This window comes from Tursiops truncatus, chromosome 15 (assembly GCF_011762595.2).
Source record: "Tursiops truncatus isolate mTurTru1 chromosome 15, mTurTru1.mat.Y, whole genome shotgun sequence".
Taxonomy (NCBI): Eukaryota; Metazoa; Chordata; class Mammalia; order Artiodactyla; family Delphinidae; genus Tursiops; species Tursiops truncatus.
Window position 1 is genome coordinate 29,266,316 of NC_047048.1, and position 25,997 is coordinate 29,292,312.

At 49.3% G+C, this 25,997-nt stretch overlaps 1 protein-coding gene across 1 annotated transcript in view; it reads left to right on the forward strand.

The window, feature by feature from the left end:
- Positions 1 to 11,524: 11,524 nt before the first annotated feature.
- TVP23A (trans-golgi network vesicle protein 23 homolog A) overlaps positions 11,525 to 25,997 on the forward strand; it is a 32,172-nt gene continuing 17,699 nt past the window's right edge. Inside the window, exons 1-3 of the mRNA XM_033840168.1 lie at positions 11,525 to 11,556; positions 11,951 to 12,173; positions 12,467 to 12,546. Coding sequence (XP_033696059.1) covers positions 11,525 to 11,556; positions 11,951 to 12,173; positions 12,467 to 12,546 — 335 coding nt within the window. The remainder of the gene's footprint in view (positions 11,557 to 11,950; positions 12,174 to 12,466; positions 12,547 to 25,997) is intronic.

Consider the following 25,997-nt stretch of genomic DNA (forward strand, 5'->3'; position numbering starts at 1 on the left):
ACTTAGATATTGCCTTATTTTCCTGGAGCTGCCATAACAGATTACCACCAACTGGGTGGCTTAAAACAACAGGAATGTATTCTCTCAGTTCTGGAGGCCAGGAGTCTGAGATCAAGGTGTTTGCAGAATTGGTTCCCTCTGGAGGGTCTAGGGGAGAATCTGTCCCACGCCTCTCTCCTGAATTCTGGGGGCCGCCGGCACTCCTTGGCTTGTAGGGACATCATTCCATTCTCTGCCTCTGACTGCACATGGCATTTTCCTCTGTGTCTGTGTCATCACATAGCCTTCTTCCCTCTCTCTGTGTGTCCTCTCCTCATCTTATAAGGACACCAGTTCCTGGATCTAGGGCCCACCTGGGTAATCCAGGATGACCTTATTTCTAGATCCTTAATTACATCTGCAAATATGCCTTTTCCAAATAAGGTCACATTCTCAGGTTCTAAGGGTTCGGATGTGGACATATCTTTTCTGGGGCTACAAGTCAACCTCCTACAGGTACGGTGGGCAGGGAAGGCCTCTGAGGATGTGTCTTGGTGTGAATCATTCCAGAAGCCGACCCCGAGGCCAGGTTGTAGGGGGTGGCAGGAAGCACTGCTGGGAACCAGAGAAGAGAGACCTTGAGCATCAGGTACCTGGGGCTCTGTTCTGCTGGGGACCTCCAGGATGCCGCTCAGAACCGGAGCCTCAGAGCTACCCACCCACCCAAAGGGCAAGGGCACTGGGGCATTTAGACACCAACTCTTGAAAGTCCCTGGCACGGGGAGCCCTGGAGTGTTTACCACCCCACCACTGGGCCTGGTGACCTCTGGATGACAGAGAAAGCCTCCAGCAAAGAATGGAATGTGCTTTCAAGCATGGGAACCAAGAGATGCCGGTGAGTCACCAACTGTGGCTGTTCCAGGAAGTGACATTTGAGGAACCACCTGAAGGATGTAAAAGAGTTAGTCTGTGATGAGCATGTCAGGACATGTGGTGGGCATGCTAGTCACAGGAGAAGCAAGAGAAAACCCCCTGAGGCAGGGGCAAACTCCCTGCACTCTGAGAGCAGCAAGGATGGCGGTGTGGCTGCCGTAGGCCTGGGAGGGGAGGTGGCAGGAGCTGGGTGGGGATGTCCTGGGTGCAGCACGCAGAGCCCAGAGCTGAGATCTGATTTATGCAGACAATGGGAAGCCTTCGGAGAGTCTGAAGCAGGAGTCCAACAAGATCCAGTTACTGTCTGACAACAGTCTCACCTTGAGTGAAGTCCAGAGAGTGGGCTGCAGGAAGGGGGGCAAGAAGAGTAAAGGGGAGGAGCTGAGTTATGCAGGGCCCGGCTCTGTCTCACCCAGCAGCGTGGCCCCAGGCCAACACCTTCCCTTTCCTGGGTGTGAGCTTCCCATCAGAAAAGTGAAGGCGACAAGCTGGGTCTCGTCTGCTCCAGAGGGATGTTTGATGACTCCACTGAGGTCCCGGGAGCAGAAGTACCCTGAGCGCAGCTGGATGAGGGCCTCCTGCCTGTGTTGGAAGCAGAAGGAGGGGTCTTGGCACATCCCCTCAGGCAGGAGTGGTCATGCCTGGACCAATCAAGTTCAGGGTGGGTCCTTTCTCAAGGTCTCTGCTGGGTGGCTGAGATTTTCCAAAAGCGAACTGAGTTAACATTATGAATTAAGAATGCTGTGTCCTGGAGGCACAGAGACCAAGTGAGTCTGAGAAATGAAGACTTAGTCTTCGAGGTAACCTGGCCACGTCCAATCAACCCTGGGGTTGGCTGGTCACCTCGTTCAGGGCTCTGGAAGGCAGGAGCTAAGGCTGATTATTCTCTGGAACTGGCAACATGGCGCTTACTCAATGTTCACACCTGAATGTGGAGAGTGTTGAACTGAATTCTGAGAAAGCTGTGGAACTGTAGACGCTTGGGTTTCCCTGGATGGAGTCCAAGTGTTGTTGGTCGTGTTTTAGTTAATGTCCCAAATCTCAATATGCCTGACCCCTCCTGCCTAGCAGGAGGTCCAGTCTTCCCCAAAATATCCAAGAACCCCAAGGGTGGCTACAGGTATCTGGTAATGCTGGATGCCCATTTATCAAGGGTTAACCATGCGCCAGGCACAGCGCTAAGCACTTTACGTGAGGAAGGACTGTCGTTCCCATTTTACAGTCAAGAAGATGGGACCCCAGAGACATTAACTCACCTTGGAGAAGATGCTATAGATATCCAATGAAAGCTGTCTTCTCCATCCTCTATAAAAGTAGGATTGTAGTCAAGCACACAACTGGACCACATTTCCCAGCCTCCCTTGCATTTAGGTGTGGTCATGTGAACAATTCACTCCGGTGGCATCTCTGCCTCTTCTGCGTCCTTTAAGAGAGCGAATCTACCTCCCTCCCCCATGTCCTCTTTTCCCCTTCCACTTATGGAAGACAACAAGGTCCTAGGGCATAGCAGCCATGGGATAGAAAGAGCCTGGATTCTTCCAAGTGGAGAACTGCCCTGCCAGCCTGAACAACCACTCAGGGCCATTAAGTGAGCAGGAGACCAATTTCTATTATGTTAAGGCTCAGAAAATGTAAGGTCTATTTGTTAGAGCAACCTAGCCCGGGCGAAGTTGTGGCAGAGCTGGGAGTGGAACCAGATTGTCAGACTCCAGGGGTGTCAGCTCTGACTTGCAGTGGTGTATGGCCATGAGGTTTGTTCCACAAGCACTGATGCCACTGGCACGTCCAGCTTCAGTTCATTCTCCCACATCTGCTGGCCTCGACCGCCCTCAGCTGCTAGTGGGTTTAGAGTCAGGGGTACAGCGGGTGTGGTCCAGGCCAGTTCACCGCTGCCACCAGGAATCCATGGAACTGGACGGTGCACAGATGTCCCTGCTGGTTCTGCTGGCCAAGCTGACACTTCGAGCTCAAACCTTGATGTTCTCGCAGGTCAAGGCTGCCATATGCCACCAGGATACCAGATGCCCCCTGGGCACGATGTCTGTGTGCATCTCCCAGACAGCACTGCTGCGTCCTTCTTTGCGTTATGCTCCCAGCAGGTGATCCAAAGCAAACTGCCCGGACCTCCCAGGCACATTGCATACAAGAACTTAAGTGCCCAGGTGGCTGGAGTGGGGACAAATCTTGTCACCTTTTCACGTGCACCTGGAGCACCACTCCTCTCTGACTCCTGCCTGCAGTGCTGAGTCAAATTCACCACTCTAGGACCCCCATTTCCTCACTGTTATCCTCATTTCTGGCACCCCTTCCTGCCTACAGATGCTGCATTTCATGAGCTGTGGTTTCAGAGCTGGGGGTCCCATTTCTCCCAGGGCTCCTCAGCCCCTCTGTAGGTGAGGCTGGCAGGTATGAGGGCTCTGCACACCTCCACCTGCCAGTGGGGTCAGGGTACCCATGGATTGGGGGTTGGTGCATGTGTTCCACACCTGCCCCAGCAGCTCCAGTCCAGCTAAATGTGGACTGTATGTAGATAAAGGAAGGCATGGAGGTGCCAATCTACCCCAAGCAAGTGGGTGGCAGATGTGGGCTGAAGGTTCTTCTTTCAGTGCATCTGACAGATGGTGGGCACAGCAGGTGCCCATGTCCCTCAGATCCCCTTCCCACCTTCATGCCCACCAGCCTCCTTCGAGCTTTCACTCCCAACAGCACCACCTGCTCCTCCTTGCTAGAGGACAGCCCTCATGCTGCTGGAACCTGCTTTGCCTGTGTGTGCCCCGAGTCGGAAGTGCCTGGGAATTCCTGTCCCTGCTGGGGGCAGCCCTGAACCGATAGCTGATACATGGGGGAGTATAAATACTTCCACTCCTTCCCCCAAGTAGAGATTGTGAGTGAGCCACAGTTACCTTCTATTATGGGCTGCATTGTTCCCCCCCCTGCCCCCCGTCCCCAAATTCATATGTTAAAGTCCTAACCCCCAGTACCTCAGAATGTGACCTTATTTGGAAATAAAGTCGTGGCCGATGTAAATATTTAAGATGAGGTCATACCCCAGTATGAAGGGTGGGCCTTCAATCCAACATGACTGGTATCCCTATAAAAAAGGGATGGGCAGAGACCCGCTGCCTGGCACATTCCTCAGGGTCATTCATCTCTTCATTCACTTACTCACCAGACACTGGTCGAATGTCCACAGTGTGCCCAGCACTGTGCTAGGTGGACAGAATGGGCACCTGCTCTCATGGAGATAATATTCTAGTGGGGAGATGGGGAGGAGAAAGTTTGCTTAACTAATAAGAAACAAGGTAATTAAACATCATGGAAAGAGTTAGAAACAGGACAAAACATGTCTAGATCCCAGACCCTAGAAAAAGATTGAGTGGAATATGAGCTGGGGCTCAGGGAAGGCCTCTTGGAGAGAGATCTCATATTTTCAGTCCTAAGAAAACCTGGAGGGGTAGGGCACTCCTGGCAGGGGAAACAGCAGGTGCAAAGGCCCTGAGGCAGGAAGGGGGATGGGGTTGCTGGAAATCTTAGAGTCTGGCCAGTGTTACCATGATGAGTGGTGGAGAGTGAGGTGGGAAAAATCAATAGGTCCCCACCAAGCAGGGCCCACTGGGGACATCTTCTCTAGTGCGGGAGGATCCAAACTGGACCTCCAGCTGCTGGGGGAGAGACCAGCCTTATGATCTCCCCTGGGCCTGTGGGAGGGACCTGCCAAGCTCCCACTGCTCCAAGAGGAGGCCAGAGCTCAAGATGGGTAACAACTTCCACCCGCTGTCCCTGATATAGCCCTGCCACGAACCTGCCATTTCTGCCCTTGTCCCAGCCCTTGAGTGATAAGAGGCCTTCTCTGGCCTGTTTGCCGACTCCTCTACAGCCTGGCGAGATGTCAGATGGCTTGAGAGGCCAGGCCGGACGCATCAAAGCTTGGCTGTCCCTTTTGTCCCCTGGTCTGGAATTTCCCTTCTTGGGGGAGTGGCCGGCCAGCCTTTTTTTTTTTTGAGAGAAAAACTTCCTTCCGAGGGACCCTTAGGACCCCCATCAGAATCACTACTTCATCCTGATGGCCTCTTCACTACACTTGCTGGAGGGTGTCTTTGATCTGTCACTCTACACAGGGTCAGGGATCCCTGAGTTGGGGGGCGGAGTGGAGTCCCTCCTCAGCCCCATCCCTGAAGAAGGTGGCTTCCCCCGGGGAGGAGCTGTTTCCACAGTCCATGCACTGCACAAATGACACAAGTGACTGGCCTTCATCGGTGGAAATGTGCGTCTACATCCACACACACGCCTGTGTGGAGGGGCCTGTGAGTGTGGGGTTGGCACTGTCCACGGACACATGTGTCTACACATACGGCTGCGTGCTCCTGAGTCTGGATATTAGTGTGCATCTGCGTCTCTGTGTGGGCCTGTGTTTGCACTGGGGTCAGAGCGTGTGGCTTCGCTAGGCCAGCTCCCCACAGCCCGCCCCCCAGGGAAGGGCAGACCAGAGCAAGGAGCAAGCTTCCGGCACAGAGAGGCAGCATCACAGGACTTCGGAGAAGGAGGCCTCAGCAGAAACGGGTGGCCAGCGGGGGTCACATGAGGGGATGAGATTGGCAGCTGCAGGAAGGATGGTGACTGTCCAGCTCCTCGTGCCAGGCGCTCAACCCGGATCAATGTGTTAATTGATCCACACCACCCTACCAGGGAGGGGCCCATATCATGTGGGCACTGCCTTTGGGGAAACAGAGTCACACAGCGGCTAAGTCACTTGCAGACCATGCCGGGCTCTAAGCCATGCAGACTTTCTGCCTTCATCCTGACGGTAAAGGGCGGCTGGCACAGAGGGGTACGTAGTGAGTAGGCGTAGGGTGTGTGATCAGACCTGGGCCTGGGAAAGACCCTGAGCTGCCCCTGATCCCCCATCAGACAGGGGGGAAGCAGCAGCCCCCAGGCCTGTCATTGCCGGGCCAGCAGCCGCTTCTCACCCTCAGCCTGGCCTTCCCACTGGTGCCTAAGGTCTGTCTGCCTGGCGCCTGGCAGTGGTCCTGCCCAAGTCGGGCTGCCAGATCTAGCAAGTAAAAATAAGGGAGCCCGGTGAAAGTGAACTTGACGTAAACCACTTTTTAGTATAAGTACATCCCATGCACTATTTGGGGCATAGTTATACTAAAATATTGTCAGCTGTTCATCTCAACTTCAGGTTTACCTGGTGTCCTCTATTGCATCTGGCAAACCTATGATTCCAGGCCAGGGTGCATCCAGGCCCACAAACCTGCCCAGCTGCCCCTGTGCCTCTCACCTTCCTGCTTCCCCGCAGAAGCGGCGCTCACTTCACAGGGCTCCTCGCACCCGAACTGGGCCCTGTCCTTCTCCACGCTGGCAGCCCCGGCAGGTGCCCAGGAAGGCAGAACAGATGGCCAAGGGGGAAAAGTGGGTCCCTCCTGTGGGCTGCCCGTGCAGCACCCATCCACCTTCCCAAGGGCAGGTGGTGCACAGGGTGAGCCCTCGATTTCTATCCAGACGGACCTCAGCTGTGCCTGGGCCTCTATTTCCCCATCTGTGAGATGGGCAGAGAATCGCTGCCCTGCGCACTCCTGGGTCCTTCACTTACCTGCTCATGCATCTCCTCTGTGCTCAAATCTAGACGCAGGGCCCCACCCTCACGGAGCTAAGATTCTAGTTCAGAGAGAATATGAATAACCAAACACAGCAAGCAAAAGGAAAGAGTTGGGAGGGACATGCAAGGTCTCTCAAGAACTCAAAACAGAGAGAGCAAAGGCATAGAGATAGTGGTTGGGTGGGATAGTAGGCAGGAGATCAGGAAGGGTGGCTTGGAGCCTGTATGTTATCAGCCCTGTGAAAAATCAGCGTGTGTGCTGGGAAGCATTGATGCAGAAGAAACAGCACGTGCGAAGGCCCCGAGGAAGGAAAGACCCATGTGGGTGTTCTGATGACAGGGGGGTCTGGCCAGCGTACAGTAGCAGAGTGAGTCTCTGAGCCAGCTGGCAGAGGGTAGCTGGTTCGGCCCTGCAAAGCCTTATGAGCCAGGGTGGGAGTTTGGGGTCCACCTGATGAGAGGGGGAAGGTGGAAGCCTCTCAGCTGAGGATGGAGACCCAGGTTTCCTGCTCCCGCCTCTGCACGGGGCAGGATACAGCTCTGGCGGCAGAGGTGGGAGGGGTGGAGTGCCCTGTGAAATCTGTGCTAAGTGGAAAGATAAGAGGAAAAGTCCTGTTCGTTGGGGAAGTCCTGGTCTCTCTGACAATATTCTTGTAGCAGTTTGCAGGTAAGGCCTAGCCCTTGCTATTTACCTGGCACCCAGGCTCTGTCCCAGCCCCTACCTTGCAGCAATATTTCTTTGTCAAGTCAGCTGCCATAGGGGTGGGCCGAGGTGGAGTGCCCTATTTAACAGGCTGAGAATGTGGGGTTCCCTACCCCAGGGAGGCAATAGAACACAGACTGCGGGAAGATGCAGAAGACAGTCTGGGTCCTTCACAGACACATTGCAAGAGAAGAGCTAGGGAGAGGAACCGTCTGGTTTTGAGAGATTTATCTGTGCATTAATCACTTGCAGGTTGTGGCCCTGGTAGGTATGTGACTGGAACAAACCATGGGAAATAAAAATATTTATGAAACACTTGGGAAATGAACCCTGACGGGATTTTGGATAAGATCTCTAACACTAGGGGTTATTATTCATTGTGTTAGTCATGATGATGAGATTGCAACTTTTAAAAATGGGCATATAATTCAAATACCATAAAATTCACCCTTTTAAAGTGTAACATGTGGTGACTTTTAGGATATTCCCAAAGCTGTGCGATCGTCACCACTATCTAATTCCAGAACACTTTCATCACCCGCAAAAGAAATTTTGTACTAATTAGCAATCATCCCCTAACCCCTGGCAACCATTAATCTACTTTCTGTCTCTAGGGATTTGCCAATTCTGGACATTTCGTAAAAATGGAATCAGGCAATACGTGCATACAGCTTCCTTCACTGCGCATAATGTTTGCGAGATTCATCCAGGTGTAGCAGGTATGGGCACTTCATTCCTTTTTATTGTGGAGATTATTCATTGTTTGGATAGGGTACATTTTGTTTATTTCCTCATCAGCTGACAGGCATTTGGGCTGTTTCTATCTTTGGGCTACTATGAATTATGTTGCTATGAACATTCCTGTACAAGGTTTTTTGAGAACATGTTTTCGGTTCTCTTGGGGACGTACCTAGGAGTGGAATTGCTGTGGCTTTGTTTTTTTCAAGAGTCCATTCTTAGAGCTATGTACCAAAATCTTACAGTGAAATGATAAGATGCTGGGGTTTGCTTCAAAATCATACAGAAGGAAAGAGGGAATGGATCAATGCGAAAAGATGGGCTGTATGAGTTGAGAATTTTGAATCAGGACAAGTGCATGAGGGTTTATTATGCTATTTACTTTATATTTGTTTCAATTTGGGCATAAAAATTCTTTTTAATATCAAGGCTCAGTTCAGAGTGGCTTTCCTGTCCTCCTTCTGAATTCCCAGCCCATCACTCTCTAGAATAGAAATGTAACGCGAGCCACACGCATCATAGTAAATGTGCTGGTAGCCACATTTAAAGAAGTAAAAACGGGGCAAGTTGATTTTAATTGTACTTTAACCCAATAGAGCCAAAACAGGATCATTGAAACATGTGAGCAACTTTAAAATTATATTTTACATCCTTTTTTCCTGCTAAGTCTTCAAACCTCACTGTGTATTTTATGCCGACAGAACACCGCCGTTGGTCTCGCCCCCTTTCAAAGGCTCCATAGTGACTCCTGGCTCCCAGATTGGACAGGGCAGCTTCGTTTGGGGGCACTTAATGCACTTTTCAAAAAGCTCTTGTGACTTTTTTTTTAACTTGGTTGTTTTTATCCATCTACAACTGGGATGTTGGCCCAAAGAGGCCAAGCACCTTATATGTCTCACCAAGTGCTGTGTTCCTGTGTCTAGACTAGCATATCAAGCACAGAGCAGGTGAGGACTGAGTGAGTGAAGGACCCGGGAGTGTTCAGGGCAGTGAATCTCTACCCATTTCACAGATGGGGAATCAGAGGCCCAGGCACAGCTGAGGTCCATCTGGGTAGAAATCCAGGGCTCACCACGTGCACTGCCTCCCCGCTGGCAAGGTGGATGGGGATGCCGAGGGCAGCCCCTACACACCCTCCCCCTACTTACTACTTCATCTGTGCTAGCTGCCCTTGTCCTGCAGGATAAAGAGCAGAAAGTCTGGGCGCAGAAAGCCAGCGTGGTCCAGCCAGGCTGACTCCTCCCGCCCCCCCAGCCATGCTCTGGGCTCCCGTGTTCAGCCATGTTAGTCCAATCCAAGTCTCTGCCTTCTGGTTCAGGGCTCCTGGGGTCCTGTCTGGGGGAGACGGCCATGCACGGTCCTCTATTCCAGCTGCGCCAGGTACACACAGATGGGAAATGGCCAACAGAACTGAATGTGCAGCTCCTGTTCCCCCATGAAGGTGGATGTCCCTCAGCAGAAGGAATGACTGTGGCCTGAGGCTCAGGTCCTGTGTGCTGCCCAGCCCACAGGGGTTCCTTGGACCTCGAGCCCCTTTGCTGATGACCACAGCCAGTGTCACCAGGGCCACTATTTCTGAGCCCCTACTCTGAGGCAATCTTTTCACATGTGTTTTCTCTAATCCTTGCATCATCCTTGCCAGGTGAGGGGACGTGCAGTCCCATTTTACAGGTGTGGAGATGAGACCAGAGAGGTGAAGCCCCCTGCCCAAGGCCATCCAGCCAGGGAACGGTGGAGCCACATTCGCAGCTGGGGCTGCCTGACTCCAGAGTTGACCTCCGAGGGCCGACTAGAGGCCAGTGGCTGCCTGAGCCTGGAGACCCTGCCCTTGGGTTGTTCTGGCTTCAGGGCTGGAAGCCACACTGCAGGGATCAGAGATGGCGCTGCTTCTCAAAGCTCTGTTCCCCAAGCCCCTCCTGGGCCAAGACGAGCAGAGGTGACTCGAGGCAGGTTTCAGTGGCCATGTTCAGTGGCACCAGTGTGAGGGGAGAAGGTCAGTGTTTCCTGGAAGTCTCTGAACCCAAGGATTCCCCAGGGCCCTTATTAAAAGCAGATGCCCAGGCCTGGCCCTGGAGCTTCAGAAGGCCCAGAGTGGGGCCCTGGAATATGCATTTAACCAGCAGCCCCAGGTGAAACCACTGCAGCTGGTTTCGAAGCCAATGATGAATTCCCTGCAGAATCCTCGGGTGCTCTGCCCACTCGCACATTCCACAGGCTGAGCCCACAGAGGCTCAGCCAGGTGTATGGGGGAGGGAGGGCGCTTTCCCCTGGAGGCCCCGCTTTAGGCCCCAACATCTGCACCCTCAGCCTATGCCCCCCTGAGTACAGCTCAGGAGCATGTGACCTCAGCATGGTGGGAGCTGAGGCTCTTCTGAAGGTACCCCCAACCCCATGACTGAGAATGACAGTTTGTCCCCAAATGGGGCTTCCAAGGGGGCTTTCCTACCTCCTCTCCCCCTTGGGGACTCTCTAAGCCCCAACTTGCCAGATACCAACAGTTGGTGATTCTCAGAGAGGAAAAGCCCCTAAATGTTCTGTAACGGCTTCTCATCTCCACCTGCCCTCTGCTGTGGCCCTTTTTCACCCCGCCCCTATTACCCCTCGCAGGCAGCTGGGGCCCAGAGGGGGAGGGGAGCTTAGGGCACCCCAGTCTCTCAGTGTGACACTCTTTTGTGCCTGGAGCCAACTTTGAGCTGGAAGAGCCAATAGGCTTTTCTAGAAAGCCAGGCTTTGGTGGTTTAGATCCTTACAGTTCAAAGGGTGGTCCAGAGGCCTGCACCATCAGCATCATCTGAGCACTTGTTAGAGCTGCAGCCTCCCAGGTTTCTCCCAGATCCCCTGACTCCTGAAGATGGCATTCCCAGGAGAAAACACTTTCCCTCCACAAAACCTGGCAGACCCTTCATGGGTTCAGGTTAGGGCATTGAGTGGGGTGCCTGACCAGGGCTCAGAGCTTAGGTACATTCTTGCAGCTCTGCTCCCTACCCTTCCTCCAGGGCATACCCCAGGCGGCCACCCCTGTGGGGACCAGCAGTGGGTTAATTGTTTCAGGAGCTTGTGGACCACTAGTCCTTTTCTGGGTCACCAGGGATGGGGGAACAGGTACTTATTGTCCGTGGCAGGAGGGCAAAGGGCAGGAGTAGGGGCCTTGGCATCTAGACTCTAGGCCCTCTGTCCCTGGGTAAGTGGCCAGGAGGACGAGAGGGCAGAAAGGAGAGGAGTGAACTTGTTCTGGGCCAGGAAAAAGTTTCAGGTGGCAAGCCTTCTTTCCTGGGAAGGCCTTTACATCCAGAAACACTACTATTACTGCTAATAAAAATTATTTTGGGGGCTTCCCTGGTGGCGCAGTGGTTGAGAGTCCACCTGCCGATGCAGGGGACATGGGTTCGTGCCCCGGTCCGGGAAGATCCTACATGCCGCGGAGCAGCTGGGCCCATGAGCCATGGCCACTGAGCCCGCGCGTCTGGAGCCTGTGCTCCGCAGCGGGAGAGGCCACAACTGTGAGAGGCCTGCGTACCGCAAAAAAAAAAAAAAGAAAATTATTTTGTGCACAATATGTGTCTGGCACCACGATGCATGCAGATGTCAACTGTGGGCAGCAGTGGTACCCAAGCTGAGGCTGCAGCAGATTCGCCTGTTAAAAGGCAGAATCCCGGGCTCCACTCCAGGCCTTATGAATCTGAAGGGTTGGGCCTGGGAAACTGCTTTTAATAATGGCCCTAGGGAATTCTTGGGATTCGAGAGTTTTGGGAAACACTGACTTTCTCCAAACCCTGAAAGAGGCTTCCCAACACTGACATTCATTCATTCACCCTCTCACTCGCTCATTCGACACCTCTGGACCATCCACCTCATTCACTGACCCACCCGCTCTATTCCTCCCTGGATCACTGGTCTCGGTTCCCAAGTCCTCCTCTGAGCCCGTGTCGTCCCCTCCCTGCCTCCGCTCTGTCTTCGCCCTCCATCCTTCCACTGGGCGCCAGCTCTTTCTTTCCTAGGCGCTGTCCGCAGCGAGCCCGGGGCCGAGGGACCCTCCCAAGCCCCGCCCCCGCCCGGGCAGCAGAGCCCACCTCCCCAGCCCGCGACTGCGCTCTGGGCCCCGCGCGCCCCGCCCCCACCGGAGACCGGAGCGGAGGCCGCACCGAGGGCCTCAGGTTCCGACCCCACCGCGCCTCTAGCCGCAGCTGCCCGCCGGGCATCCCAGCCCTTCCGCAGCGAGAGGTGGAGCCGGAGGCTGGGTTGTGGGCTCCAGGTGGGCTCTGGGAGGGATGAAGCAGGTAGGGCCGCGGGGATGTGGGGATGGGAGGGTGGTGGCGAGGACGCCAGGAGCCTGCGGGAGCGCTGGGAGAAGCGGGGAGGAGGAGGAGGGATGCGGGAGCCGGGGCTTGGGCCTGCTCTGGACCCCAAATGGGCCGAAGGTGGAGAAGAGGAGGGGTCCCGCCAGCAGAGAGGGTTGGGGCCAAAGGGCCTGTGAACCGCGTAAGGGTCTTTCACCCGCCTTTGGTGTCCCCCAGGCCCTGGTGGACGATACTGAGGATGTGTCCCTGGATTTTGGCAACGAAGAGGAACTGGCGTTTCGGAAAGCCAAGATCAGGTATGCTGGGACTGGGCACTGGGCAAGCATCCCCAGAGCTGCAAATGCATTCATTCACATTCATTCATTCAGAATGTATTGAGCACCTGGTGTGTGCCAGGCATGGGGCAAGGGACACACCCTGGACAGATCAGACAAGGTCCTGCCCTCCTGGAGGCTGCAGTCTTGGGGGGAGGGGACTAACATTGAACGGGCAAACAAAGATATTAACAAGATAATTAGTGTGAGAAGAGTTGGGAAGAAAATCAACCGGATGATGAAAGAGAAAGTAATTGGGGGAGGCCAGTTGCCTTAGTGCAGCCAGGGAGGGCCTCTCTGAGGAGGTGATGTTTCGGCTGGGACCTGAATGATGAGAGGCAGCCAGCCATGCATGGGAGACTCTGCAGGAAGCCTTCCATGCAGAAGGAACAGCAGGTTCAAGGGCCCCAGGCTGTGTTTGGAAGGTCAGAGAAAAGCCACTGTGTCTGGAGGGTAGTGGGGGAGAAGACAGGGGTTGGCAGGAGGCTGGAGAGGTGGACAAGGGCTTGAATTTTTATTCTTATCCCTGCTTCAGCTCCAGCCAGCCAGACGTAGTGTTGGCTTAAAACAACAGAGATTTATTCTCTCACAGTTCTGGAGGCTAGAAGTCCAAAATCAGTTTCCCTAGGCTGAGACCAAAGTGTCTGCAGGACAACACTCCTTCTGGAGGTTCTTGGGGAAAATCTATTCTTTGCCTTTTCCAGCTCTGATGGCCCCTTCCTCTGCCCCTCAAGGGCAGCAGTGGAGCATCTTCCAGTCTTTCTCTGTTCCATTTCATATCGCCTTTTCCTCTGTGTGAAATCTCCCTCTGCCTTCCTCTTACAGGGTTACTTGTGATTTTGCATTTACAGCCCACCTGGGTAATCCAGGGTACTCTCCCCATTTGAAGAGCCTTAATTTAATCACACCTGCAAAGCCCTTTTTCAGTATGTGGTAACATTCACAGCTTCCAGGGATTAGGACCCTGGATTGAGGGGCCATTATTGAGCTTATCATAATGGCCAATGATTGTTTTTAAGAAAAGACACAATAAGAGAACTGGAATGCTGGGGAATCTTCTAGAACATCTAACTGCATTATATGTTCAGTCTTTATTGAGCTCCTTCTGTATGCTCCCCTGGGCTGGTGGCTGGGGATATACAGTGTACAGGACACACCCCCTGCCTCTGTGGAGTCGCCTGGTCTGGAGCAGGGATGGTCACCCTCGACACTGCTGACATTTGGGGCCAGATACCTCTTTGCTGTGGGGGCTGTCCTGTGCATTGTAGGATATTTAGCAGTAAAGCCATGGCCTTTACTGACCAGATGCCCAGTAGTATCCCACCAGTAGAGTCTGCAGACACTGCCAAACATTCCCTGGGAGGCAGACTCGCCCCGGGTTGCAAACTGTCGGTGTGGGGATGTGGGGTGTAAGCATGCCCATGGCTGTTATGATTCAGTGGGTTTTTTTGTTTTTTTTTTGCGGTACGCGGGCCTCTCACTGTTGTGGCCTCTCCCGTTGCGGAGCACAGGCTCCGGACGCGCAGGCTCAGCAGCCATGGCTCACGGGCCCAGCCCCTCTGCGGCATGTGGGATCTTCCTGGACCGGGGCACGAACCCGTGTCCCCTGCATCGGCAGGCGGACTCTCAACCACTGCGCCACCAGGGAAGCCCTGATTCAGTGTTTTAAATGCTGTGATTGGCAAAAGCTTGGGCACTTATGCTGGTCAGGGGAGGAAGTGACAACTAAGCTGAGACCTGAAGGATGGGTAGGAGTTAACTAAGCGGGGGAGGAGCGAGGGGGGGACACATGCAAAGGCTTAGAGGTGAGGTCATGAGTTTAGGGAGCTGAGACCGCTTTAGTGGAGAGTAGTCTGAGCAGAGGCTGGGGCCACACCGGAAGGGCTTACAAGGGAAGTTCTGGAGTTGCACTGTCCATTACAACATATGGGAATGTACTACGTCTGTGCTCTCTGGTGTGGTAGCCACCAGCCACTGTGGCTGGTGAACACTTGATATGTGGCTAGTGTGACTGAGGGACAGACATTTGGATATTTAATTTTAATAGCCACATGTGGCTACTATACTGGACAGTGCAATTCTAGAGTTGGAATTTTCACAATGCAGTGACATGATCAGAATTACACAATAGACAGTGGATTGTAAGAGCAGAAGGAATCGCAAAGCAGAAGCTGGGAGCTTGGGCCAGGGCACGGGCAGGGGTGATGGAGGGAAGTGGAGGGGCCCAGAGGCACAGAAGAGGCAGAATCAGCCAGCCTCGGTGATGATCAAGATGTGGGCTGCGGATGGGAATAGTCAAGGGTGATGCCCAGGCCTCTGGCCTAGTGACCCAGGTGAAGGAGCACTTATGGGGGAAAGACATTGAGCCCAGAGTCATCTTCATTGGGTTGTGGTAGAATGTTCTAATGGCCAGGTGTGATGGGCAGCAGGGAAGAGAGGCTGGGAGCTCTGGGGGCGTCATCTGGGCTGAATGCAGAGATCGGGGAGGCAGCAGCTCATGGCTGTGTGTGTGTTTGAGAGCTGCCCATCCCAGAATCCTCTGTGCCTAATGCAGATTTCTGGTCCAGACCTGGACCTGTGTAACCAGATTCACAGGGGATGGGCATCTCTAGTTGATTCTGATGCTCAAGAAGAATATAGGGATGGCTCTAAATCCTGAGCATAAATGAAGTCACCCAGATAGCAGGATGGAAAGGACGTTCTTAACTGGGGTCTATATATGGGCTTAACAGGGTTCAGGAACCCTGTGTAAACTATTATCTAAGTTTCACATGTGTGCTGCTTTAGGAAAAGGACTCAAACTTTAATTACATTGTCAAATGGATCCATGATCCAAACAAGAATCACTAGTATCAGGTGAGAATTGTTATTTGTCAATTCCATGTTGAAATGGATTCCAGGTTGACTTTGAAGGGAGGTGAAGTGATGGAAGGGGCCCTATAACAAGAGTCTGGGATTTCAGGGCCACTTCTTCCTTTACCACTTGCTGGCTTTGTGATTTTGGACAGTGTTCACCTTGCCTTGTTGAGCCTCGACCCACCTGTATAATGGGGGTACTTGTACCATCCTGACCTCCCCACGTGGTGACTATACAATTTGTTCAGTACATATTTACCCAGCATCTGTGTACAGGTGCTAGCTAAGCCCTGGGGATAGAGACCTGGTCCCTTCCCTTCCTGTCCCTGGTTCCAGGTCAGTGAAGTGCAGTGTGGTGGGGAGAGCACCTTGTAGAATCAGTGAAGGATGTGAGTCCATAGCAGGTAGAGGAAATGTTAGGTATGCTGCCTGTGTTTTTCCCCAGTGTGCTACTTTTTTTTTCTTTTTTACCTTTTCTTATCATAGAAAAAAAATCCCCACAACATAAAGTTTGTCATTTTAACCATTTTTTTAAGTGTTCAGTAGTGTTAAATATATTCATGTTATTGTAAAACAGATCTCCAGAACTTTTTCGTCTTGCAAATCTGAACCTCTGTCGCCATTAAACACCACCTCTCCATCCCCCCTCCCCTCAGCCCCTGGCAACCATCATTCTTCTTTCTGTCTCTCTAAACTTGACAAATTTAGATACTTCATGTAAATGGAATCTTAGAGAATATGTCTTTTTGTGACTGGCTTTTTTCACTTAACATAGTATTCTCAAGGTTCATCATGTTGTATCACGTATCAGAATTTTCTTCCTTTTAAAGACTGAAAAATATTCCATTGTGTGTATAGACCACACTTTGTTCATCGATTCGTCTGTTAATGGACACTTGGGTTGCTTCCACGTTTTAGCCCTTGCAAATAGTACTGCAATGAATATAGATATGCAATTATCTCTTAAAGACCCTGCTTTCAATTCTTGATATATACCCAGAAGTGGAACTGTTGGGTCATATGATAATTCTAGTTCTAATTTTTTCTTTCTTTCTTTCTTTCTTTTTTTTTTTTTTTTTAACTTTTTGACTGCACCAAGTGGCATGTGGGATCCTCGTTCCCTGACCAGGGACTGAACCCACACCCCCTGCAGTGGGAGCTCAGAGTCTTTGACCACCAGGGAAGTCCCTAGTTTTAATTTTTTGAGGAACTTTCATACTATTTTCCATAACAATTGAACCATTTTACAATCCCAAAAGCAATGCACAGGGTTCCAATTTCTCTCCATCCTCACCAACAATTGTTACTTTCTGTTTTTTCAGAGTATCCATCTTGATGGATGTGAGGTGGTATCTCATTGTGGACTTGATTGCATTTCCCGAGTGATTAGTGATGTTGAGCATCTTTTCATGTGCATCTTTGCCATTTGTGTATCATCTTAGGAGAAATGTCTATCCAAAGTCCTTTGCCTAGTTTTTAATCAGGTTATTGGATTTTTTGTTGTTGTTCAGTTGTAGAAGTTCTTTATATATTCTGGATATTAAGCCCTTATGAAATGTATGATTTGCAAGTATTTTCTCCCATTTCATGGGTTGCCTTTCCACTCTGTTGATGGTGTCCTTTGATGCACAGAAGTTTCTAAATTTTATATAGTTCCATTTCTCTATTTTTACTTTTGTTGTCTTTGCTTTTGGTGTCATATTGTATGTGTGAGTGTATGTTTTTACTGAAATATAATTCACATATCATAAATTCACACTTTAAGATATGCAATTCAGTGTGGTTTTTGGTCTATTCACAAGGTTGTGCAATCATCGTCACTGTCTAGTTTCAGAATTGTTGATCACCCCAGATGGAAGCCCTGTACCCATTAAGCTGTCATTTCCCATTTCTCTTCCAAGCCTCTGGAAACCACTAATCTACTTTCTGTTCCTTTGAATTGGCCTATTCTGGACATTTCATGTAAATGGGATCATACAGTGTGTGGCCTTTCATCTGGCTTTTTTCACTGAGCATAATGTTTTCAAGGTTCATCCATGTTTTGGCATGTACTTCATTACTTATTACTGCTGAATAATATTTCATTGTATGGATAGAGTACATTTTTCTTATCCTTTGTAAGTTGATGGGCATTGGAGTCGGTTCTGCTTTTTGGTTCTTGTGAATAACGCTGCTGCGAACATCCACGTACAAGTTTATGTACGAACATATGTTTTCAGTTCTCTTGGGCATCAACCTAGAATCAAAACTGCTTGGCCAAATGGTAACTCTGTGTTTTAGCCATGCTGTGTTACAGACCAACTTTTAGTGAGTACTCTGGGCTTCCAGCTGCCTTGAGGAGCAGGAGAAGCCTGGACTCGAGGTCAGACGGACCCAGGTTTGGATCTTGGTTCCGCCATTCCCCAGCCAACTAACGGCGGTTGTGGGTTAGATTGGCAGACAGCCTCACCAGACACAGACAGGCTTTCATATGCACCTGTTTACCTGGGTCTCTAGAAGGTTACGAGGCAGAGACACAGCATCTTCATCTCATCGAGGGACTCAGCGGCTACCCACACACACAGCTGCTTGTGCTCTGTCACTACGGGGGCTCTGTTGGGCTATCAGGGACAAGAGCCAGAGACTGTGGGTCACCTTGAGGCATAAAAGCTTCAGTTCTGTTTCCTGCCAACCTTTTCTAGGATTCTGTTCACCGAGGTCCAAGGCCTGCTTGCCAGCTCACAGATCCTCCAACCCAGGGGCAGTTCCACGCCACAAGCAGGCACATTGGACACTGCCATGGGAGACCCAGATCATTCCCAGGCGGGCAGTCCTGATGTTAACCCTTCACTCACAGTGACCTTGAACCAATCAGGGCACCTCCGGATCCCCCATTTTCTCATCTGTAAAATATGAATGATGTTAGCTCCGTCAGAGGGCTCAATTGGGTGACGAATGTATGTAACGAATCCAGCGGGACCCCTGACACCTTGTATGTCCTTCATAAATGGGACTTGCTATCATAAGTGTACTTCAGTGTCTTGACTGTGTGGGCAGGGCTGGGGCAGAGGCATGTCCTCAGTTGCAACAGGACATCACACTGGGGTTGTCCCTGGAGCTGGAGACTGTCCCTCATATGGAAAGATTGGTTTATGCTTTCAAGGCACTGTCTTCACAAAATTCATTTGGACCCAAAGGTCGTGGTTTCCAATGGCTTCCCACCCAAAGTAGGATGATGTCCTCTTGCCCCAGGCAGAGTTATTGGATCTGATTTTGGTCTCAGTTGTCAGGGCTGGTGTATTGGCAGGGTTTGGTCAGTGTTCCATGGTTGGTCCTCATTCAGCACAGTGGGCATTAAATTGAGGGGAATGCCACTCTCTGGTGTCAGGTGTCACTGGGAGTCACATGTTAGTGGGACCAGGACCCAAGGCAGAAATCACATAGAATCAAAACTGCCCCTGCAAATCCCCATCTAGCCTGTCAAGTAGAATAACATTTTGTCTTTCAGGAAGTCACCCACCGTCCATTCATCTTCCCATGTTGGATACCAGAGCTGTTCCTCAAAATGAGCTGCAGATGAAATTGTTGGCTGCTTTTTAGGGGAAGTTAGATTGAATGAAAAACAATAGCAAACACTTACTCACCTAGCACTTACTAGGCGCAGGCACTGTTCTCAGTGTTTTACTCATAAAATTCATTTAAGCTGTATTACAAACCTATGAAGTCGATACTATGATTTTTATCAATTTCAAGATGAAAGAAATTGAGGGAAAGAGTTGAGGGATTGGCCCGACGTCACACAGTTGTGAAATTGTGGGGTGGGGATTTGAACCCTTAGATCCGGCTCTGGAGTTGCATCTTAGGTTATGCTGTGCTTAGGGGCACAGATGCTCATGCAGGGAGGGATGCTTGGGGGGACAGGCTCTGCCCTGGGAACGGCATTCTCAGGCCTTCCGTCGTGTGCTTCCTCTGAGGAGTACTTTATATTTTCCTTGTGTACGTGAGAATGTGGAATTGCCCACTCTTTAGATCAGGCTTTCTCAACCCTCGGCACTGTGATACATGGCGCTGGGTGATTCTTTGTGGGGGCTGTCCTGTGTATTGTAGGACTTCAGCGGCATCCCTGGACTTCACCTACTAGAAGCCAGTGACACTGCCTTCTACAGTCGTGACAACCAAAGAAGACTCCAGACATTGCCAAGTGAAGTCCCCTAGGGGCAAAATTGCCCCCGGTTGAGAACCCTGATTTAGATTATTCTCTTGCTCTCTCTGGGGTTTGGATTTGGAGAAATTAAATTTGCATTTGAGGGAACTCAGAGGTCTGAGACCTCTGTGTTTGACCCAAGAGAAGCTGGTGGGGCGGGGGCCAAGGAAGGAGGGGGGCAGGTGATGGTACAGATGCACCTTGGTGGCCGTCCATTATTCCCAGAAATCAACACAAGCACATCTCTAATTGCTACACACACACACACACACACACACACACACACACACACACACACACACACACACACTGTGCTACAACACACAGATAAGAATAATTTTGGTTTTTCTTTGTTGTTAGGAAGTCTGATTGCCTTGATAAGTCTGATTGCCTCTGGATCCGTCGCCCAGACCCCTGTCCCCAGTGACTTTGGGCAACAAGTCATGCTGCCCCTCTTCCCACTCTAAAATCTATTTTTAAAATATAGAAATAATGACACATAAGCAGGTCTCACCAATGGCTGATGGTTTAAATTTAAGGAAGGTTCATGATTACCAAGGAAAATAATCCACAGAATCAAGGAACTAGACAGATTTCAGTTCTCTCTTTTTTTTTTTTTAACATCTTTATTGGGGTATAATTGCTTTACAATGGTGTGTTAGTTTCTGCTTTATAACAAAGTGAATCAGTTATACATATGTTCCCATATCTCTTCCCTCTTTTCAGTTCTCTTTGATTAGGGTGAGGGATTACATGTTTTGAAATTAACCCCTTACATCTCCAGCTGCTTTACTTCCCCTTATTTATATTTCTTGTTACCATGAAATTGATTGCATAAGCAGCGCCAGCAGTAAAGCCACCAAAGGGAGATTTCTTCTAAACTACGACCCACACAATTGGGGAAGGCATTTGGGACCAGAAGGAGACTTTGGTCAGAAGTTGGTTCCTTGATGTTCAGTATTGGAGCACAGCTGGACTGTGTGGACCTGGAGTGTTTAACTCACTCAATCATTTATTCCAGGGTTGATGCTATTGACATTTGGGGCTGGACGTTCTTTGCTGTGGAGGCCTGTCCTGGGCACTATAGGATGTTTAGCAGCATCCTGGCCTCTACCCACTAGATGCCAGTAGCAACCCCTAGTTGTGAAAACCAAAAATGTTTCCAGACATTGCTGGTGGGGAACCCTGAATCACTTCCATTTGAGAAGCACTGATTTATTCTTTCACGCATTCGTTTATTCATTAAGTCAACAAAACCTTTCAAAGACCTTTGCGTGCCAAACACTGTTCTAAGGGCCCCAGAGAAAACCAGACAGGCCTGGTCCTTGCCTTCATGGAGCTGACTTTCTCCTGTCACGGAGAGACGGTGAACACATAAGCAAATATCTAAACAAAGTGACATCAGAGAGTGGTAAGTGCCATGAAAAAGGGGGCCAGGGATGAGGCCCCTTTAGATTCTAGGGGAGGGTCAGAGGAGGCCTGAGGAGGTGCATTATTTGGTCTGAGACCCAAATATGGAGGAGGAGCCAGGCACGGGAAGATGCACAGGAAGAGACTTCTGGCAGAGGAAACAGCAGGTGCAAAGGCCCTGTGGTGGGAGCATATTCTAGGGATTGTTGGAACCAGGCTAGGGTGTAGAAAGTGGGATAATAGGAGAGGAGACATTTGGAGATTTGTTAGGGAAAGGATGTGGGGGCTTTGAAAATTCTGATGGGAATTTGGAATTTTGTCTGCTTTGATGGGCAATCTTTGGAGAGATTTGAGCAGGGGAGAGGTATTATCTGATTGACACTTGAGAAAGCTGCCCGTGACTGCCAGGTGGCCTGTAGGGGAAGAAGAGCAGCAGGGAGATCTGTTACGGGCTGGTGGAGGGGTCAGGGTGAAAGATGCTGGTGGCCTGGACTGGCTGGACTCCAGGGACACACATGGGATCTTGGCTCAAATTGGTCTTTGTCCAAATCTGCCAGCTGCTGGGACTTCTGAGATTGGACAGAGATGGTTGAAGGTGGTGGGTTCCAGATGCAGGTTGTGGGACATGCATTCCCAGGAGATGTCAACTTCATCAGCATCCCTCAGGAACTCAGCAAACAAAGGGCCAAAACTTCAGGGTCTCTATCCCTGAAGATTTGACTCAGTAGGTGTTGAGATGGGTGTGAAAGTGTCCTGCAACGTGATTCTGCTCTGCTCCAAGTGACTTGGCGAATTTTTCTAGGTTGTCTATTTCTGGATTAAGTAGGGAGTGTGTGTGTGTGTGTGTGTGTGTGTGTGTGTGTGTGTGTGTGTGTGTGTGTGTGTGTGTGTGTGTGTGTGTGTGTTCACCTTCATTGGAGTGGGGTTTGGTGTTGATACAAGGCTCAGCTATATCTTCTGGCAAGTGACGCTGATGACGTTTCCTCAGTAAAGACCAGCTCAATAAATTCGGGTTGGAATCCAAGGGGAAAGGCCTGGGTCTGGCCCTACTCCAGCCCTAAGGAAATTCTCTTCACACAGGGGCTCAGCCTTGGGTGTTCCACGGCCAATGACTCACTCCTGACTCATTACAGGAGTAAGGAGGCTTCCAGAATGACTCAGAAGCAGCCAGAGATCGTGTTAATGGATCCTTATTTTTTCTGGCATTATAGTACAGATGTATCTCCCCCGCAGATCGTAAAGTACTTTAGAATAGGAAGTGCAAAGGGACAGTCAGCCGACTGACTCCAAGCCTCAGACGTACTCTCTTGGGCCATGGAGGTATTTTAACTGAATGTGAATTTCTATTTAAATACTGGAACAGGTCACATTAGCAATCTGACTTTCTCAGAATAGATGAGCCACAGGGACAGAAGGCAGATTGGTGGTTGCCGGGGGCTGTGGAGAGGAAAACATGGGGAGAAACTGCCCAATTGGTATGGGGTTTTACTTTGGAATGATGGAAATGTTTTGGAACGACAGTGTGAAGTATTAAATGCCGCTGAATTCTTCACTTTAAAAGGGTTAATTTTATGTGATGTGAATTTCACCTCGATACATTTTTTGTTGTATTATTTTTAAATATTACATTTAAATATTTAACATTAAATTAAAATATTTAAATATCTTTAAATATTTTAAAGTATTAAAAAATACTTTAGACCTTATATTTTTGGAACAGTTTTAAGTTCACAGCAAAATTAAGGGGAAGGGACAGAGATTTCTCATATACCCTCCTCCCCGCCTCCCACAAATAGCTTCCCTCATTATCAACATCCCCTGCCAGAGGAAACATTTGCTACAATTGATGAACCTACATTGACACGTCACCATCACCCAAAGTCCATAGTTTACATTAGGGTTCACTCTTGGTGGTGTACCTTGGTGGTTTGGACAAATATAATAACATGTCTCCACCATCACAGTATCATACAGAATAGTTTCACTGCCCCCCAAAAACCTGTTCACTCCCTCCCTCCACCCTAATCCCTGATCTTTTTACTGCCACCATAGTTTTGCCTTTTCTAGAATGGCATATAGTTGGAATCATACAGTATGCAGCTTTTTCAGAGTGGCTTCTTTCACTTAGTAATATGCAATTAAATCTTTTTTTTTTAACTTTACTCTGGATTGCTGACTTCTTGTGAATGGCTGTTAGATTTGGAAGGGTGGACCTGTCCCGTCAGGGTGAGCCCCAGCTCTCACCCGACGAGCTGACTTATTTCCTACCCCAGCTCAGCCCTCTAAGTACCTTGAGTTTGCAGCACCCCCATCGCCACCCCTCAAGGACAATGGGGAAGAAACAACAATACTCCAACAATAGCATTTCTACTAGGCTTTCCAGAGGCGCAAGAAGCTTTGAGTTGGAATTTCTAATGCTGTAGTTTTCTCCGCAAACCTCTTGAAGTTGATTGAGGGGCCTGTTTGCGGTAGCCCGGCCTTGGGGGTCAGGCTGTACATGGCCATCCTAGCCCACTTACCCTGAGCCCCCGTGTTCCTGCTCATCCCCTGGCCTTTTATATGCTTCACTCTCTGCTGCCTAAATTTGTCCTTTAGATCTTAAAATATTTTTTGTGTGTGTCCAAATCCCTATTATCTTTTTACAAAATTAAAAAAAAATTTTATTGAAGTATAGTTGGTTTACAATGTTGTGTTAGTTTCAGGTGTAAAGCAAAGTGATTCAGTTATACTATATATGTGTGTGTGTGTATATGTGTGTGTGTATATATATATGTATATTCTTTTTCAGATTCTTTTCCCTTATAGGTTATTACAAAATATTGAGTACAGTTCCCTGTGCTATACAGTAGGTCCTTATTAGTTATCTATTTTATATATAGTAGTGTGTATATGTTAATCCCAAACTCCTAATTTAACCTGATCTTAAAGTATTTTTTAAAAATTCATTTATTTTTAATTGAGATATAATTCATATACCATAGCATTTACCACTTTAAAGGCTACAATTCAGTGGCCTTTGGTATATTCCAAAGGTTGTGCAACCATCATTACTGTCTAATTCCAGAATGTTTTCATCACCTGCAAAAGAAACCCCATGTCCTTTAGATCTTCATCCTCATCACTAAGAACCATCCCCTACTCTGAGCTAGGTGCCCCTCCTGTCAGCCCCAAGTGCCCCCGTGTCTACCCCAGCCTGGTGGCCAGCTGTTGTGCCCACCTCTTGGGTTTGCTAAAATGTCACGAAATAGCCAAGAGCCTTGTGGATACCCTGCCCTCATAACTAAAGGATTAGCACCTGGAATAGCAGGGGCAGCTGGGGGCACCCTGCACCACTGTCCATTCTGACAGGATAGTGGCCATGCCATGTTGAATATTTTGATCATGACTCTGCTTACCCCATTAATGACACCTTTCAGACTGAGTTGAAATTGCCCATTTGCACATATATACAATGGAATATTACTCAGCCATAATAAGAAACGAAATTGAGTTATTTGTAGTGAGGTGGATGGACCTAGAGTCTGTCATACAGAGTGAAGTAAGTCAGAAAGAGAAAAACAAATACCATATGCTAACACATATATGGAATCAAAAAAAAAAAGGAAAAAGGTTCTGATGAACCTAGGGGCAAGACAGGAATAAAGACGCAGACGTAGAGAATGGACTTGACACGGGGAGGGGGAAGGGTAAGCTGGGATGAAGTGAGAGAGTGGCATGGACATATATACACTACTAAATGTAAAATTGATAGCTAGTGGGAAGCAGCCACATAGCACAGGGAGATCAGCTCGGTGCTTTGTGTCCACCTAGAGGGGTGGGATAGGGAGGGTGGAAACGCAAGAGGGAGGGGATGTGGGGATATATGTACATGTATAGCTGACTCACTTTGTGATACAGCAGAAACTAACACACCATTGTAAAGCAATTATACTCCAGTAAAGATGTTGGGAAAAAAAAAAAGAAATTTCCCATTTACTTCCCTCCCCCACATGCCCCCCACCCCAGTGATGTTCATGAGGGCAGGACTTGGTGCATTTGGTTCACTGTACTTCGCTTGGATCTGGCATGGTGCTTGGTAAATAATAGGTGTTCAATAAACGTGGTGCCGTTGCTCTAGGCCCAATTTCTCAAACTGCCTTATTTCTTAAGCAATTTTGAAAATCAGTTTAAAGCATCTATAATTAAGTTGACTATGAACTTAATTTTATGTTGTTGGACAATTTAAACTGCAATTTCCATTTTAGTCATCACTTTGAATATCGAATTATCCTGCAAACGATAAACACACATGCACGGCAATTACAAAACTTACTGCTTTCAGGGTGATGGGGAATTTTAGTGGTTGATGAGACCCCAGGTTAAAGAATTGTAAAATATAGCAACAAAATATGTTAAATTGGAAAATCATGTTTGGAAGCAATGTCCTTAAAACGACTTAAAAAACTTTTTACTTTGAAATAATTTCAAACTTACAGGAAAGTAGCAAGAATAGTACAAAGAACTGAGACGTGTCCTTTACCTTGATTCAGCTACTGTTAACACTTTGCTGTGTGTGTGCTTATTTTATGAAGTGTTTAAGAGTAAAATGAACATATAATGCTCACTTCCTCCTGAATCCTTCAATGTGTATTCTACGAACAGGATATTCTCTTACATAAACAGAGGACAGTGATTCAAAATGAGACACTTACCTAATCTTCAGTCCATATTCCCATGTCTTTTATTGTAATTTTTTTTTTTCCCAGTTCAAGGTCCAATTAGGATCACCCATTGCATTTAGTTATTCTTTTTTTTTTGGCCACACTGCATGGCATGTGGTATCTTAGTTCCCTGACCAGGGATTGAACCCACGCCCCCTGCAGTGGAAGCGTGGTGTCTTAACCACTGGACTGCCAGAGAAGTCCCTGCAGTTAGTTATTCTTGAGCTTTTCTCAGCCTTTTTCTGTCTTTCGTGACATGGACAGTTTTGAGGAGTAAAGGTTTG